The 19,397-nt window shown below is 40.9% G+C and overlaps 1 protein-coding gene across 3 annotated transcripts in view; it reads right to left on the bottom strand.

Annotated features, from left to right (window-relative positions):
• The window catches only part of USP3 (ubiquitin specific peptidase 3), a 42,716-nt gene extending 26,523 nt beyond the window's left edge, over positions 1–16,193 (bottom strand). The window contains exon 1 of one of the 3 annotated variants that reach the window (XM_063412168.1): positions 15,071–16,193. In XM_063412168.1, coding sequence (XP_063268238.1) covers positions 15,071–15,152 — 82 coding nt within the window. In that variant the 5' untranslated portion in view covers positions 15,153–16,193. Of the gene's footprint in view, positions 1–13,767; positions 14,350–14,416; positions 15,030–15,070 lie in introns of those variants that run through there. The other 2 variants (XM_063412167.1, XM_063412169.1) reach the window with 2 other exon arrangements.
• Between the last annotated feature and the right edge of the window lie 3,204 nt (positions 16,194–19,397).

The raw sequence follows: 19,397 nt of genomic DNA, 5'->3' as shown, positions 1-19,397 counted from the left end.
GGACTTTTGAGCAAAACTCGAAATACAGTTCCCCAAGCTACGAACCATAGTACATAGCAAACTGTTAAGATCCAAGACTATCAGAGAAAACCAAGCTAAGAAAAGTAGTTTCTTTATCAAATGAAACGTTCATTAAAAAGGAAGGGGTCAATTTTGATTCAGCAGAAAACTGACAAGCTTAGCTATTAAGAACAGCTAATGTATTATTATTCCACTACCAAATATTACCTTTTTGATTTAAATCGGGCAGGGAAAAAAGATTACACTGCTTTTTAAACAATACAAGATGTTTCTTGCATTTGAATTAATTATTACAAATAACTGCTGTATTTCAATTCAAAAGCTAAATCCAAAACATGTTTATAATGAGAATGTGACCGTGTTATGAGGGCGGGATAAAGGCACATTCTCCAGAAATATTTTATGAAGTAACTTCTTCAAACTCTTTAGTCGAAACTCCAGAACTGCTTCTTTCTGCTACTTTACTTGAGAAACAGATTTTCTTACATGTCTCAGTTATTCGGCACTGGTTCTGCAAAACTCAATTTTTCTGTTTCTAAAGATGCTTATTCCCACAGTTGTGATGGTCATCTTGCAATAGATAGAGGGCACTCAGAGCTGGTGCTGGTTTACATTTCAACTCAGGAAGGTGGAAGAAGTTTGTCTACTTTGACCAAAATGTTACCAAAAATCCAAAATTTACAACTGGTAAACAGAAAAGAAAGGAAAGATCTTAAACAGCCATTATCAATTAAAAATGGGCTAAAGGAACCACTGGTCTACCCTGATACAATATTATTTGCTTGAATTTACAAACTGCAATGCAAAATATTAACCAGAAGGAAAGAAAAAGAAGCCAAAACCATTCATGCACTTAATCTGTGTTTAAGTGCTGTGTGAAGAAAGCACTACCCTACACTTTCCATGCCAGGAACATGAAAAGGTCTTCCTAACATTAAAATCCTAGCAGAAATTTCTTACTGTGAAATAACATATTTGCTTTCATATGTTATCATCTATGCATGGAACTGGTTCTCAGCCAGTAGATCAAAGCATTATGATAGAAACCATTACTCCTCCTTTCCACCCCTACCTGACAACTACAATTTCACATTCAGGCACTTTAAATACCTGTACTGCTTGTTTGTCAAGTGTTAAATTATTCTGATGGAGTGCTCATTCTGCAGGTTTAAATGTTCTGCACAAAGCCAACAAAAAAGTCCAACATCTGCACAATAAAAAAAAAATTAAAAAAAAAAAATTCGCATACACCTAAATTTTCCATCTTTCATGTCAGGGAATAGGAAAAGATGGCTCATTAGTTTACTTTAACTTTTAGGAAGAACTTTGCTCCAATTGCATCACATCAGACATGTGCAGTTTATCTTCTCCACAAACATCTCCACCCACGAAGAACTCACATCACATGGAAGTGACTCCCACTAAGATTAAACACAGAATCCAGAGTTAAATCTGTGACCTCCAATTGCTCTGTTCTCAGAGAATTACAAAACTGATTTTTGAACACATTTCTGGAGACTGCATTCTGTATTTCTCTGAGGCTGGCTCGGCAGATAGGCAGGTGCATTAAAGCCTGGCTCTCCAGGCATTCCTCAGTTCAGATCCTGAAGTAGTTACAATCTTGCTACTTCATAAATTAAATTAAACTGGAAATTTCCCGCATAACTCAGGACTCTATCCATACATTGCACAGCAAATCACAGTCACTGTCCAGAACTAGTTATAATCTAAACTAGAGGCAGACACTTTGGCTTCAGGTGTAAAGACAGTGAACATTATTCCTTTCAGATAGGGTCCTGACATGAATGCAGTAAGCTTCAAAGTAGACCAGAAGTGAGAGGGAGAGATCACAGCAAATCCCTTTTCAATTCAAAGAACATTACACAGCCCTGGAAGCTGACCCCTAAAACAGACTTGAGTGTTCTGGATTTTCAGGTCAGACACTTACACTATATCATGAGAAATGACTTTGAAACCTATTTGTATAGGTACAGATATATTTGCTCCATAATCAGTTTTCCAGTTGGGATTTGGGGGGTTGGCCTTTCTTTTAACACTACTTAAAAAACAGAGGGGAGCATTACATTAGCATCCCTTATTTTGGATTTAAATTATGTTCAAGCATTATAACCGCATTAAAAAAAAATCTGCCTTATTTGAGTGATATATACAGACCAAGGAACACTGGCTGCTTTCTCAGCTTGAATGGAAGTTTGGCTACTGAAGGAGTTACCAATTGCCTCAGTGTTCTGTATTTTTAGAATAGATTCAAGTGGTCGGGCAAAGATGACACTAATGTGTCAAAAAAAAAAGGGAAAGCAAAGCTGCAATTCCATAATCTTATGTGAGACCATTTGCCACCTTACACCAAAATCATCTTAATTGAGAAGCTTAGAAACAGAATTTTTCATCATGTAACAGGAAGAATTCTTTTACAGAATTATTTCTCTAAGAAAAAAACTGAATACTGATGTGTTACACAGTCTGCAAAGCCCTCTCTAAATGAAGAGCAATGTAAATTCAGCCCCAGGAGAGCAAAGACTCATATATAACCTTGAGAACACTCAGAGACGTCCACGCAGCTTCCACTTTCTGCAAATCACTCAGATAAGGTTCACTGAGTTATGCCAAGTAGAATGAGCAAGATACAGCTAATCAGTTTGGTGTTCTAACCACAGGGTCCCCACCCCATCCTAGCCCCATGATCATGCAAATATGTACTTCTCGTGCTTGACTTTCTTTTATTATTGAAAACTAACTCCAAGTGCACTTGTGTGAAGCATGACTGCTCCTGGCAAACACTGCATTTCTTACACAGCAAAGACGCAGACTGTCACTGAAGGAAAGTTACAGCTATGTAAAAGCATACAACCGACCTGTGGAATGAATAGGTTTGTTTAAACAGCACACTGCATAGCTGAGAAATTGGCAATAGATAAAAGCAGCAGGAAGAGGAAGAGACAAACAGGAAGCAGTTTTTGTAAAGCAGCCAAGTTCAGAAACCTGCAAGATGCAGAGTCTGCCAGAGATCTGGCAGCAGCACAGCCATGCAGCTGACACAGCGGAGTGACCCCAGGCCAGAGCTGCTACAGAATTGTGCTTACAGCCAGGGTTTAAAATAGCCCTTCACTGCTACACTGAAGAAAAGGTCACCAAACATCAGCACATTAAAAGCAATACTTTGGTCCTTCTGTTAAAAGCACATTGAATAGAAACAAGATCAGGGTCACTAAACTATTCCAAATAGTCTCCACAGGCTTGACCAGACAGCCTAGGCTGAGCTCTCAAAAGGAGCTGTAGCAGCACTCCGATCTTACTGGCCCATTTATACACCTCAGTAACACAGTGACCTGCACAGAAACATCTCCAGATTAACTGCCCTTTGGTCAGTTCACTTCATGTTCACACAGTGGGTCAGCTATACCAAAACAAGCTAAACTGAATAAAAAAACCCCACTGTTGCTCCACTCAGGAAGAAGGAACAATATACAGATACTTGTGGTGCCAGTGGTACACTGACACTGTGCTGAGGAAATCATCCCACAAACACGAGCATTTGGTGACAAACACATACCTATGCCACATAAGTGCAGCATGCTTTTACCATGTGACACACATGTGCCATCCAAAAAACCCACAATACTGTGACAAGAAATGGACTACTTTTCCATTCCCATACCTTTATCTTAATTTTGCCTCAAAAATCTCTCAGTGTCCTGTTTAATCATGATTTAGTAGTGGGACTCCAATTTTGCTCCTTAACCTGACAATTGCAGCAAAAGAGGGCTGGGCAGTCTCCACTGCAAAGATAAAAACAGCAACAATCCACACACCAAAATGAGAAACCCCTTCTTTGTAAAACATGACCCTTCTGCTATGACACATCAGGCCTAAGGAATCAGACTGAAACCTACTTTTTTCAAGAGTTTGGAAGTAAAGGTAGGAGAAGTTTGCATCAAAAATCCTGGTGACAATACTAAATTCTATACCAGTATTTAACCAAATTTATAAAAACCCCTTTAGTAAAAGCATTTCAAAAGCAAAGATTTTCAGTCATAGGATTCAGAGCATTTCTCAGAAAGCCCATTTCTATTTTACAGATGAGAACAAGAGATTTACCGAAATTTACCATTTACCAGAAGAATTTTACCAGCACAGATCAGAACTGAGCCTACTAGCCCATAAACCTTAGTCATTTTAATAATTGTAACTCTAGCCAAGGGGAAGACATTCCAAAAGTCATCACTCTACGCAAAATTTGTAAGGTGATTTGCCAAAACAGCTCTGAATTGAACACATAAAACTTCCCATATGCAATATACAACAGGCATCAGGTGTCTGAGAGTAGTGCATGAAAGCTGGTGTTCTAAGTAGGGAATCACTCAAGTTATTAAGCTATGAGAAACATCAAGGAGACAAACGCATTGGATATGGTCCCTCCTCTGGGCTTACATGCTTGACCTGTAAAAAGGTTCTGCCCACTGCTGGAATTCCCAGCTCTGGAGGAGTTTTCTCCACAAAATCCCCGTTCATTCAAGATGTGAACATCTCAAATTTAATGCATGTATCTCCTAACCTTGAAAGATCTTCTTTTACAGGCAACTTCCAAATGCTGAGGGAGGACTGACAATTCCTTCCCACAAGTAAGACTTTTTCAGGGGAACAGTGAGACAAAGCAAGAGACAGAATGAAACTTTCACCCAGCCTAGCAGTTTACAACTTTCACCTAGGCTCCAGGCTTCACAGCAAGAATATCCATGCACTCTACATTCAAAATCCATCACGTGAAACACTCAGTTACTGAAACTGAGACTGGAACCAAGGATTTCCCACCAAGATGAATGGACCACATCAGAACGTTTGAGAGTCATGTGCACTCTTTCCTCTTGGCCCACAAACTCAATCAATAAACCAGCATATACCATAAACGGTATCTCAAGGCAAAAATTACAAGTCTTCCTCATCACAGAACATCAGTCAAGACTGCAGGGTATGTGGATATATGCAGAATCAGACACTTTGGCATTGAAAAAACATTTTATTGCCAGAAACAAAGAAGCTTTAAAGAATATAGGTATCCTCCAAGGCGTATCAGTAATTTTACCAGCAGCATGTAAAAATCCCTAACAGGCAATATAAGTTCCTTACTACTAAGTACACACACATCAACACAACTGATCCGATTTCCAGCTTCTGACATTCATTTGTGTATTTAAAAAGGCAGTTCCTTCAAGAGTACACACAAGCTTTATTATTATCTGAACCTACTGTATGTCTACATTCAGGAGAAATCAAAAGTACTGAAAAGGACAGGCCTTAACATACCCAGAAGTGCAATAAGTGCAGAAGTGCTAACACTATCTTACAATCTAGGAATAGATCCTCAGAAGTTAAAGACAGAGTTAAATGTGCATGGTTGTTTACTGTGGGTCTTTTGTTTGGGTGGGGAATGTTTAAAGCCTATATATGTTTGAGAAAAGCATCTGCTCCACATTTAAGAAGGTGAGTCAATTCCAGGTGAATAACTGTAATGAAAGTCAGGTGACTGAAAAAGGAAGTAAATGTTGCAAGAGTATTTTTTTAACCTCTGAGCAGATGAAAGCCTCATTCTAAACAAAGAATGCAGGGAAAAGGAACATTACTCTTTGAAAACTAGAGACATGTTCTACACTTAGAAACCAGCTGGTTTTACTATCCAGGTTTTAAAGAATACTCCCATTTGTTTTCAAACCTAATTTCAAAAGGTTTTTCTTTCTCTCCTTCCCTCTACCCCATTAAAAGAAGTTCATATGTTCACTGAATTTGCTCTAAACTCTTAACCATGACAAAAAAAATTATTTAACAATATGTTATATAACTTTCATTTGTAAGACATATTTACTTCATATTTTAGAAAAAGAGCATTCTAGCCAAAACAAAATCAGACAGGAGGGCAAAAAGGTTTTCAATTATACTATTTAAAATGCTTTGGTTTAAATTGAGCCAACACACACATAACTAAAGTAAAAGTTAAGAAAAGATTAAGGAAATTTCAATTACATTTATATCGAAGCAAGAGAATTCACAAGGAAGCAAGTGTCCTGGTAAGCATTACTAAACACAAAAATGTTAAAGCCTTCTTTCACAATGAAGAAAAGTCTCAACAGTATCAAGTCCTAGCCTGACTCAAATCACATTCAAATGTAAGAGAATTCAAATAAAACTCCAAAGAATGTTTAAAGAAAGAAACAAACAACCCTCACTTGCAGCTATGGAAAAAAAAACCCAAGTTACTTCCCCTGTCTTTATCTTTCAGCCAAAAATCAGAAAGATCGGGTTTCTAGTAAGAAGACAAATCATTTAGCGATGGTTTGTGTTTATGCATACCTGTACATGTAGTTTCCTCCTCCTCGTGCTAAATAAAAGCATTGCTTAGTCTCATAGAAGAAATTTCACAGATGGCTACAGTAAACCATTCCCATTTATAGTGGAAAACCATACATAATTTAGATACGCTAAACAACACCTGAGTGAGAACATAAACCAGGGATAGGTGTACAGCTTTTCACAGAATAAGTAGGTCACTGAAGTGCTCAACACATTCCTAACGCTGAAGAATGTCAGAGAACAACGCGATCAGCTTCATCTGCCTGGAATTCCCCTCCCCTACACTCAACCACACTGGCTAAAGTTCTGTATTCTGATTATGCAATCAGAATTCCACACTGAGAAATGGGGATGTTCCAAAAATGCAGGCGTTTTTGTTTGCCTGTATTCTCAGTGCAGCGATGGAAAAGCAGACAGGGAGATCAGGAAAACTTCTAAGCAGTGTAAACAGGTCCCCAGGAAGTGGCTGAGCAAACCGGGGGGAGGAGGTGCCAAACCAAAGTCAGGTCGCTCCTCCCAGCAGCGCTAGAGACACCCTGAGCTCGCTGCGCCGCTGCTCTGGCTAAGGCAGGGACAGACAGGAAGGATCTGCGCTGCCAGTCACACACAGGCGTTCGGCTCCCAGGCTACATCACCGCCGTTTCTTCTGAGAATTTCATCTTTCTACATGTCCAGCCAAACTTCAGGACAACGTAGACGTGTCAGCAGTTGATCTCCCTGCATATACCACAAAAATCACATCCTGCCTGAAAGCAAAGTGAAAAGTATGAGAGACAGAAAGAAAGCATCAGAGACAGTGTGATCTTAATGAACAGGCATGGCCAAAAGCATTAAAAAAAATAGTGCCTCTATATCTCCTTTACACTCTAAAAACATTTTTTTGTTGTTTGGCTATTTTGATAACTGATTAGCATACAAATTTAAAAATACATATTTTAAAATGGATTGCTTTTAGATTTTTGAAGTGAATTTTTGAAATTGAGTGCACAGAAAGACAAATACTGTTCCTCAGTGTAGCAGAATCCACAAAAAAATAAAGTTAGTCAATCTTTATGTTAGAGCAAGACACATAAATGCTCATTTTCAGACAGCAGCCAGACAAAAACACAGCAAAGCCAACAGTGTAATGTCATTTTGAGTCAGTCAGCAATTAATACCAGGTCAAAATATTCAAACTGGCAATAGGAGGAAAAAGAGGGGAAAGACAGAAAGAAGTCGTCTTGCTTTTTTTGTATAATCTAGTAATAATCTGTAGTTGCCACTATTACATTCCTACTTCCTTGATACTAGCAACGACACATTATCCCTGTGAGAGTAAAAAAAAAAAAAGAAGAGAGAGAGAAAGAAATGCATGGTGGATGAAAAATTACCAAATCAAAAATATGAACTGCAGGCTAAAACACCCCAAAAATTAATGGGGTCAAGGCTATTTTCAGAAAATACACCTATTTTGACACAGACAAGCAGATGCTCATATTCACACTTAAGAATTACCTAGAAAAATCAGTATATCCCTGTTTGATATTGGTAAGGACCTTCAACCCTCATCCCCAAACCTGGGAGTATCTACCTTGCTTCACATGCAAAAAGCTGTCTGCTTGCACCACCAGGGGCAGGCCAACTTCCAGAACCACGACCTTGTTCTGCCAGGCTGCCTGGGGGTATTTGGATTAGATTCACCTTGGTAATTAAATCTGCCACAGGAATCTCAAAATACGTTTACAAGATCCAAAATTATGCAAGATATTCCAAAGGGGGTACAGAGGATTGCTTTGACATACCAGATAAGATTGCTAAATTCCAAGTGTACTCATCATGTCAAATACCATTTAACACATCCTCTTATAATCGAGGAAAAGCATTTTTAAGGACAAAATCTTACAGTACTCCCATAACATGGGCACCACAGAGCAATTCCAATTCACTCTACAGTAAAATCTGTTTCCTCCAACAATACTGAAGTATAAATCAGAACACCTTTAACTAGTTTTCAGATCTTTTTTTTTATTAAATTGCACTTTCTAATCTTCATGGAATATTTTACTTAATGGCCTTTAATAACTTTTTATTTAGGTAAGGAATATTAGTTAAAACAGAAAGCAAAGCACAAATAGGTTACTAAATCAAGTGACTGCTACAAATGAAATGAGAAATGGGTCAAAGCTTAATTTGATTCCAAACATTGGGTCTGAAACTTTCACTCTGTCAACCCCAGACACACGTGACAAAAAAAAAAAAAAACTAGTCTTAGTGTGCCAGCCTAAGCACCTTGACACAATCAGACAGAGCATAGCACACTGATACTGTTTCACACCTGCATACCCTGAAGAGCTTGGAAAGGCAGGTGAAAATCATCCTACTTACATTTAAACCAGGAGTAATGAGATCTGCCCTAATCTGACGTACATCAAGAGTCTGCCATGCACACATGAGTGTCTCATCCTGCCTCCTCAGGTGCCACACTTTGAACAGTCATTTCAAAGCACTGGATACTCAGAGCAGTCAGTAGTAAAATTTGCCCTTCAAAGTTGATCTTCAAAATCATCACTAAGATTAGATCTAGTTTCTCAAAGGCACTGTATTAAATGTCTACGTCTTTCCTCTGAAGCATCTCTTCCCCAAGGTAATGTTCAAATTTTGTGATAGATTATGATTGTTGAGTAGAGTATAAACAAAATTTTGAAAAGAAAATCTAGAAAATATTAATCACTACCAATTTAAGTTCACTGACTTTTTAAAGATACTAAGCATCTGAAAAGAAAGATTCACTTTTTTTTGCAATTAAAAGAAAATTTTCATCTAATTTATGAGACCAAAATGAAGACTTTTATCCTATCTCAATAAATGGGCATAACAGAACTGGTTCCAAAGCAGTGTGCTCTATCTCACAGGCCAGGGTAGTTGCTGACCCCATGGTCAGTTCACACATCGGTAACCAATTCAAACAGAAAAAAAGAAAACAAACCAAACCAATTTTAAGGAAAACAAGACTGAGTCTAAAAAAAACCTCAAATCTAAGAAGCTAACTTAAAACAACAGCCAAGGAATTAATCTAAGGAGATATAACAACCTACTGAGTTACAAACAAGCAGTCCTCCATAGCAGTGACCCAGAGAAATGGTGAAAGAGTACCCAACTCTGAAATTAAAGTAACTGGATAAAAAGAGGCATTTTTAAAAATACATTTATTTTGTCATTTAAATTTCAGAATAAATCTGGCAATTTCCAGGCCAAATGAATTTTCCAGATGTAGGGTGACAAAAAATCCTCACACACACAATACAGACCGTTAGGTCCACACACTGTCCATGATCTTACCCTGAGTTTACATGCAGAGAACTGAAGTTTTCTTAGGAATAAGGTACTACCTATCCCTCTCCAGTCTGAGCAAGTTTTCCCTCCTCCTATATTACAGTAATCATGAAAAGACAAAAGAAATCAGGACCTCTAGTAATAAAACCGGGAAAGCAGACAGAGACACAAATACTTACAGAAATGGAGAAGCAACACTAAGAAGCAGCTGGGATAAAAAGGAAAACCAAGAGGGTAAAGTCTGTACCTGTGCTTTTACACTATACTTGTTTTGGCACTGACTGCAACAGTAAAAAGCCAAAAATGACAGCGTGGCAAAATGATGTTATCTACCTCAGTGAAAGCAGAACAGTGCAACTAATTTAACTGAGAAAACAAAACCTGATGGGAGGCGGGCAGGAAAGCAGCAAACAAAAAACCATCAAAAACAGTGTGACCCACTGCAGTCATGTTCTTGAAAGTTCTACTCAGCCGAAAACATTTGATCTCAAATTTAAATAAGCACTCAGGGATATCTGAGGTTATTCTGAACAAACTGAATTACCAAATATTTTAGTAACTTAAACACAAACAAAAAAAGTCATTAACTCAGCATGTGGATTTCCACCATAATCACTGCTCACCAGGCCTCAAACAGCTTGCTCATGCTGCCTGCTGCCTCTCCTGTCTTTGATATTCCCTGTGTCATTTCCAAATCCCACAACGTATGTTTCTGACCACTGGTGCAATTACAACTTTTACAAAACAGAAATAAGAATGTAAAACACTGATGCCAGGTACAAACATTCAGCTTTTGCAGGAAACACCAGTCTATGGCCAGAACTGTTGTTCAATACATAACAAAATTATGTTATTTAAGGGGGGAAAAAGTACTCAACTGACAGTGATATGAAAAGCAAGTTTTATGCATCCTTCACAAGCACAATTCCCCTTTAAAAAACCAAAAATCACTGAATCTCTACTTCAGCAGATGCAATCCGATCAGTCCACAGTGGTTCTTCTAAAGACAGAACTTCAAATTCTACACTGAAAACCCAATGAGCCCAGTGAGAACAATTAATGAATCTTCAATCACACAAAAAAAGTTGGAAAACCTCTCCAGACTTCCACAGGTGTGCTTAGAAGATTTCAGTCTCAGTTAGGTGAGGCAGGGCTCTCTGTGGTTTAATGACTCTATGAAAAGCTGTTGAGAAATACCACATCTGAGCTGTTCCAGAGTACTTTTCATAATTACATGATTTGCAACAACAGTGCTGAAGGTGTGGCACATCATACTAAGGCAACAGCGTCAGTCTGTGACACAGTACTGCCAATGCCTCCAGCTACTCTGCTTCCAACTTCAGCACAAGTTTCAGAAATTAAAGTGCGTGGAAAGACTGCACTCCAATTGGAGTTAGCAGATATCTGCCCACATTATTTCACAACAGCACTAATTAAAAGCCATTGCAGTTTCTCTTCCATTTCTACTTTACACATGTATCTCCTTCTAAATGCCAAATTACAACAACAAACTCCCTATAGATCTGGAAAATACAAACAAACAAAAAAAACCCCAACAAAAACAACCAAACATTTTGCGCTTTCTTTTGATTATCTTGAAGCCTCTCAAAGCGAATACATGCTGCTTTCTGCACTGCTTACTGTACAGACCAGGCCTGACTGGATTAAACACCCACGGGAAAGCAAGCACACCACTTTCTGAATGAGGGGCCTTAAACTCTCTGACTTCCAAACTACCTAACAGGAACATAACAGAAGATGTAGAGACACTTAAAAATGAACATACTGCATTACTTATTAACTGAGAGCAAATCCATTGATATTTGGACCACATCCTTGGTGTCAATGCTTCCTCTCAGTGCTTTTTTAAGAATCTTCCTTCATCACAAGACCTCCAAAGCAACTCTGGCAGGAAGCTTTCAAGGGAAACTCATTTAGGATAACGGAGCAGCTCAGGCTGATGCACACACTCCTCTAACCAACTCATTACCTTCAGTAAGGCTGGCTTCCAAATATCAGCACCAGACTACACAGTGACGCAATATTCAAGATCATGTAACAATATTCACAACTGCCTCCGTATTACCTTGTGAAGTTATTGTTGCAATGAAGAATTTTTGTGGAGAGACAAGGAAAAGATACTTAACCAGTGTACATCACTCAGCATGGCAGCTACAGCTCCACAAACCTCTAGAACACCAGATAATGATAAAAATAGCCACTGGCAGTCTGAACTAAAACTCACTCTCCAACTCATTCTGCAACATTTTGCTATCACTGGCATATCAGGTAGCTGCCAGAAAGTTTCCTGGATCACTATTCTTTTCTGGAAAGGTCAGCAGCAACTATGAACAGGACTGACAAGTTCTAATTCAAAGGCAATGTACTTGATGAGAGATGCCCTGTAATTACAGACTGCAGAAAACTGTCTTTCATTTTTCTACAACTGGGACACTACCACCACCAAACAGAACTAAAACCACACAATCTTAGAAAACAGCATCAGAAGTAATAGGAAATGCATTAAACTTTGACAAGGTATTAATTCACATGCAGCATTTTCTCTTTAATTTTATATTACAAAGTTACATCAAACCCAGCAAATAAGACATAGTATCTACTGCAACTTGACATAAATCAGTATTACCTATCTTTAAAATAATTAATGTCACCAAAATGAGTACAAGAAGAAGATAGTACTCTACATACTATTAGAGAGTTACTGTAACAATACTCACATACTACAAGCTGGAAGTGAGAACTGAGGCACTACAGCTGTACTATACTAATAGAAATGCAGCATTTACTTTTAAAAAACCCATAATTTCATTTGCTTTAAATTAACAAGAGCCTGCTGTTTGTTCACTGGACTGTTTTAAATTAAATGTACCTAGCTTTTTTCTCTAGCCACTGGTTAAGACTTCAACAGTTATCTATGCAAGTACTGTCTGACTTATCTTTATTTTCTTAAAAACCATTACAAACAAAAAACTCCCCTAGATATGGTGCCGTCATTATTCAGTTCCCAAAGAGTCCTCACACCCTCCTCCTGCCTCAGTGCTGTAAAATAACTCAGGTGATTGCCCAGCAGCTGGCTCTCTCTGTAAGTGCTGGTTTGGGAGAAACTCCTCTGAACAACAAAGAAAAATTTGTTCTAACTGTAAACTTCTTTGTTGAGAAGCAGAACGCATAAGAGAGTAGCCATAAAGTCGCTATTACTTTACACTAGGAAGTCATATTAATACCTCAGCATATATTTTTAGTTTTGGTTTTTAAGTTCTCTGAAGGGTGGTTCCCTACTGCCACATGCTCCTTGTTGTCAACTCTGCTCACCCTAGATATTCTGAAGATAGCAGACGGACTTACAGAGTTAAACTTCTTGTCAATATTTATGCGGGTTTAAAAAAAAAAAAAAAATTAGGGACAACAATTTTTCCTGTACTCCTTTCCTTCTAATCATTTCTCCACATGACTCCACTGTAAAGTGTACACCCTCTAAATCAAAAGCATTACAGAGAAAAACAACTGGTTTTGCAAAAGGAAGCAGTAACACTACCACACCTTGGCTCCCGGAAACTGCAATCAGGGAAGAAGTTAAGCAAGCAGCAGCCTTCCCACACGAAGGCACTGACACTACCAGACAAAGGAGAATCATCGTTCCTTTAAAAAAAAAAAGGAACACCTTAAAATACATCCAGCCCTTCAGTGCTTCCTGCTCGGTCATTCCCAAAGGAGTCCTTCTCTCTTTCCCTCCAGTGCCCACAGGAACGAGTCCCGCTGCTACTCTTAGCGGGGCCTACTTCCGACCTTAAACTGATGTGGCTGTATTTGCCTTCGGACGGAGCACAACTGAACACAACTACAGGAAACAAACAACGACAGCGAACATCGGGGGTTATCTGTGTGGAAAGCTAAATTTAAAACACCTGGCGCACGGCACGTTTAAAGGGAATGCCCCTGAACAAACAAGATCATGCGAGGGACAGTAGTGACGACAGGATATTTGCATTATTAAATTAAAGAGCAAAGTACTAAAAAAAGACGACCTCTGTACTCTTAGTGACTCACAGGCAGGTGCGCGTGACTCTCAAACCCCCATGGACCACCTTCACTCAGATGCTCCTTGGCCTGAAAGGGGGTCCCAAACGACGCCTTCAGCCGCAACAATCTTATTAAAACTACACTCTCTAAAGTCCTTCCAAAAATGTGTATTAAAAAAAAAAGTAAAGTAATCTCAGACGGATTTGAAGAACACACTGATCCTGCAATTGCCAGCAGCCGCTCTCCCCTCGGCCACGGTCCCGGGGCAGAGCCGAGCACGCAACTCCTCCGGCAGACAAAAGGAGAGGGGAGCGCAGTCCCGCAGAGCTCCGCGGCGCCGGGGCGGGGGGCGCTGGCCCCGCCGGGATAAAGTCCGCTGCCCGCCCCACGCCGGACAGCGTTGCGCCGGGAGCCCCGGTCAGGGCCCCGGGGTGGAAGAGCAGGCGCCGCTCCTGCCTCGACACGCGGCTCCCCCGCGGGCGCAGCGGCGGCTGGAAGGTGCAGCCCCCCTCAGAGGGTCCCGCGGGGCGGCCCTGGCGGGTGGGGGCCGGGGCAGCTGCCCTCCCCCGCGCCCTCCCCCATCCGCGGGGCGCCCTCCCACCGCCGGGCAGCGAGGACAAAGGAACGGCCGGGCCACCTCGGGCCGAGAGGGCCACGCAGCGCAGGCCGCACTCACCGCTGCAGCACCAGGAGGAGGGCGAGCCCTGCGGGAACTTGGCCGAGTCGGGCGCGATGCAGACGCTGGAGCCGAGGTGCGGGCACTCCATGGCGGGCGCGGCGGAGCGGGGCGGGCGGCTCCTCGCGGCGCTACAGCGGCGGCGCTCCGCGCACAACAGCCATCTTAAGGACGGCCTTCCGCTCCGCGCCGCTCACGGCCGGGCCGGGCTTTGCGGACAGCCGCCCTCCTTCCCGTCCGCTCTGCGCGCCGCACCCACTCGCCGCGCTTTGCGGGCAGCCGCAGCCCGGCGGCGTGCGGCGGGCCCGGCATGGCGGGCGGTCACCGCCGGGGGCCGGGGACTGCTGTGGGGTGGAAGCACCTTGAAGAGCATCCGCTTCCAACCCCTTCAGCTAGAACAGGTTGCTCCAGGCCCCATCCAGCCTGTTCTTGAACATTTCCAGAGATGGGGCATCCACAGCTTCTCTGGGCAACCTGTAACAGTGCCTCACCACCCTCATAGTAAAGAATATCCTAATAGCTAATCAGAACCTGCTCTCTTTCAATCTGAACCCGTTCCCACTTGTCCTCTATCACTTCATGCTCTGCCATATAGTCATGCCCCATCCTCCCTGTAAGTTCCCTTCAGGTACTGGAAGGCCACAGTTAGGTCACCCCGAAGCTTGTCTTCTCCTGGCTGAACAATCCTCAGTTCTGTCAGCCTTTCTTCACAGCAGAGCTGCTCCACCCCTCTCATCAACTTGGTGGCCTCCTCCGGCCTCACTCCAGCAGCTCCACAACCTTCCTGTGCTGAGCCCCCAGGCCTGGAGGCAGCTCTGAGGGTGAGGTCTCGCCTGGGTGGGGCAGAATCCGCCCTCCCCTGCAGCCCGGGACGCGTCTGCCTTTCTGGGCTGTGCCATGATCGAACCAACACAGGCTAAGATCGTGATGGTTCGTTTTTAATCTCAAAGTGCAAAAGACACACAAGGGGACTTCAAATAGATCACATCAGCAGTGCACTTTTATTGAGCGCCAACAACATCAGTATGCGATGAAGAGGAAAAAAGAAACAAAGGATAGAGAGAAAAAGAAGGGGGGGGAAATAGCTAGCAATGGAGAGACGAAATCCTCGTGGTCCTCTGCCAATAGATCTGTCTTCTTCCATCAGGGAGATCTCAGAGTCTTGGCAAACTTGTGGGGGCTTCTTACAGTCTTTTCAGAGCAACACACAGCTGGCCAAAAGGTGGGGGAGATCTGGACAGGTATGGCAAAGGTACAGCAAAGGTACAGGACACACCAGTCTGGCAGTGAGCACAGTCAGTCCACCGTGACGTCCCATTGTTCCTGCACGGGTTCCCATGGGACCAGTTCCTGGTCACACCCGCGGGTGAAACCTGGCAGACATCCCAGCTCAGTCCGGGTCAGGGTCCATGTGTTGGGGGGGTTCTTTTTTAGGGTGTCAGTCTCTGTCCTTACAATGGTCATGAGGCAGATGAAACTTCGGACCATCCCTTGCAGCTGCATGCACTGATTGCCAGCTCATGTCCATCCTGTCGTCCAGTGTTCTGTTCTGTAAGATGCACGGCCTGAGGCATGTGCCATCTTTTTTTTTTTTTTTTTTTAAAGAGTTACCTGGCGTCAAATTTAGCTTGTTACTGAATTTCCTACTCTATAACTGTAACCTTTAACTGGTAATAAAAGTACAGATGTTGTGTTACGCTTTACCAGACAATGCAGAATAACAGTTTGATTACTCAGCAATTTGCAATACCAATATGCAGTTCCTTTTCAAACAGAAAATAAAGTCCACCAGCATAAAAGTGAGGATTTTTTTTTTCTTTTTTCTTTTTTGTCTAAGGAACTGTGACAGCTTCATCTTAGGAGTTTTGGACCCTTTCTCTTTTTCTTATCTCAAAACACAATTTTGCCACTGGTTTTGCCTGTTGTGTGACCTTTGTGTAGATATGGAAAGCATCTATCTCAATATTTTAGATGGCACTGCACTATTTCATGGACGAAAATTTTAGAAACTGACAGTTCTGTATGGATTTTCAGACAAGATACCTTAAATATTCATATCAAAGATGTCTTGGTGGTCACTAATCTCCTTGGCAAAATGCCATTCTTTTACCCTTTGTTCTTTTTCACCCTGTTTACACAAGGGAGGAAAATTCAAAGCATGAAAGATCCAATTCTTCATGGCATTACAAACTACTTGGACTATACTCCATGGAATTAATTTGCATTTCTAGCTGTGTAGCTAGAAACAGCATTAGGTCATAGATACCCATCTGTGGATTAAATGGCTGCAAATGTTACCTTGACACAAAACCACAGATCTTCCTCACATATCCCCCATTCTTCACACTTGTAATATTTGATCTATTAGGTAAGTAACATTCCCATCATATACTTTACAGGTTATACAGAAAGCATATATTTATATACTTTTTGAACAAGTGTATACAAATAGAGAAAAAATTACTGAGAAAACAATAGTTAAATTTGCTTCATACAACATACAAACCTTGATATACGTCTAACAATTACTTGTACAAATTAAAGGAGCTTTTAAAAAGGTGATCATGCTTTACATTACCCAAAGGGTCCTTTTGTTTACTTTGCACCCTCTGCCACAATGTGTAATGAAGACAATACATTAAATTCAAGCAGCAGTTTGAGTGCAGTTGTCTTTTCTAACCAATGCATACATTTAATCCTCTATTGTGTTGTGCCCCACCCATCCTTACACACAAACGAGTAAGAAACCTCAATTAGATCCGCTCTTCTCACTTTCCCCTTGTACCAGCATCACTTGGCCTTCTCCAAGCAGTATAAACCAGAGGTTATACTCTATAAACCAAAACAGTTTAACCAAAACAGTCCGTTCTAACCTCTGTGTGGATTATATTAGCAGTATGTTTAGTCTTTCAAAGTAAGGAAACAATATATTAACAAGATTAAATATGGCAAAAGAAACACGTTTATATGGTTTTGATTGTCTACTTTCACTTTAGCAGTGCTATTACTGACTTTACACCTTGTTCCTTTGCAAGATAATAATGGAGTTTTCTTTCTTTTTTCATTTGTGGGTTGACATGCATTCAATGAATCTTTGAACAGTGTAATTCTGTGCAAAAATGTGCTCATTTCTTTAGTTTAGTTGTCATGCCCACAGCAAATGTGGTAGCTCTTAAATTTTTTTATCTCTAGCTGCCAAGGTAAGTGTTTAAATAAGGATGATTTTATCTGTTAGGGAGTCATGATGCATAGCAGTTATCACATTTGTGAGGATGCATAAGGACAGTATAAGCATGTTTGTGATGCAGTCTCTTTGCCTACTGAAAATAATTGATTACTAATGCAACTCTCAGCACTCAGATCTCAAAAGCTTTGCTTACAACAAGGGTAGTTTGAAATAGCTTGCAGTAAGGTGTACATGTTGAGTGCAGAGGAAAACTAGAGTAGGAGCTCTGAGTATAATTTTCCTTTTTGGTTAGCTTTTTCAGTAAGATTTCTTCAGTACAAATCACTTGATTTGGAACCAAAGTCTCACCTCTTGCTCCCATCCTTTCTCAGATCAGAGTACTTTAGATGGTAGCTAATATAAACCCTACAGGCATGCTCATAATGGATGCAGTCAGTGCAGAAAAGGAGCTTGTGATTTAGCACTGTATATTAGAAATTTCTGTTTAATATAGCACATCATCATCTCTCCTACAAGAGATATTTCATACAACATCCTCTTCTGGGATATATGTAGTCATCCATCTATGCTATAGGCCCCACCTGAGAGCGTTTGAGCTTAGAATTTGGTCCTGAATTGGTATCTTGCATATATAATAAGAATTTACAGTGGGAGTGAAGAAGTTTGTGTGGAGAGTTCTTTTGTTCTGCTATATTCCTCAGAAATAAAATTGGGGGTGTTAAATATTTGAAAACATTGCCTGCCATGAGTATGTATCATCATATGGTCTAATGATGCTGTAGCAGCATTTTTCCTTGTACTTTTGGCTTCCTTGAAAGCCACTAGATGAACATCACTCAGTGGATCAAGTGAAGCAGATTGTTGCCTTAGCTGACTTCCAGATTTGCTGGGGAATTTGGGAGAGCATGGAATGAAGAAGGGATGATGCTGTAGAAGTGGAATGAATGCTGACCTGAGGAACTATAGTTAGTCTTTGCCAGACAGTTCTTCCATATCACCTGGCAAATTATTTAAACCAATTTCTTTAAAAAGTAGACCTATTTGCTTGTTTGAAGACTAATGTCCCTCTCAACTACAGCTGCGAAAAGAGGCCAGCTCTGTTCAGAGCACGCACATTGGACTTTTCCTATCTCTGTGGATACACATCCATCCTCCACTTCTAGATTAAATGCATAAAGACAGAAAGAATATCATCTCCCATGACATGTTTCTTTTCATTCAGAATGAGGGAGATTGGCTAGTGCCCTGAACACTCAGCTGAAATTAATATTAGCAAGCCTTTTTCTCTGTGCACTTGGTTTAAGCCCAAGTGGCAACTAAGGTCCACACAGCCTCTCGCAGTGACCCCTCTGAATGCACTAAATGCCAATCCAGACCTGGTAGCAACTTGATGGATTGGGCTTTCACCTCTAATTTCCCAAAGGTGTGGCACTGAAACATTCAGGTATGATGGCAACAGTGAGGAAGACCACAGAAGCCCAGCATAAGGAACTGAGTCCTTTATTTGGTGTAGATGCAACATTCAGGCAGATGCTGGCAGGTAAAATATAAATAGAAAGCATCAAAATATAGGTAAGTTGTAACACAAGGTCTCAGCTTAATAAAACCTCTGCTGAAGTTGGCCAAGAAGTTCTGTGAGTTCTATGCTATCTGCAATCAACAGAAGCTTAGCTGGTGGCAGCTGTGTATGAAACTACACTACAGCACATTAAATACCACAAGCACATTTATGCTGGCATGTTGTCTCATTAACAAATCTATTTCCATTTCCTGTATGGCCTTTGAAAATAAAGC

The sequence above is a fragment of the Prinia subflava genome, chromosome 15 (assembly GCF_021018805.1).
Source record: "Prinia subflava isolate CZ2003 ecotype Zambia chromosome 15, Cam_Psub_1.2, whole genome shotgun sequence".
NCBI lineage: Eukaryota > Metazoa > Chordata > Aves > Passeriformes > Cisticolidae > Prinia > Prinia subflava.
This window is presented reverse-complemented; position numbering and strand designations above follow the sequence as displayed.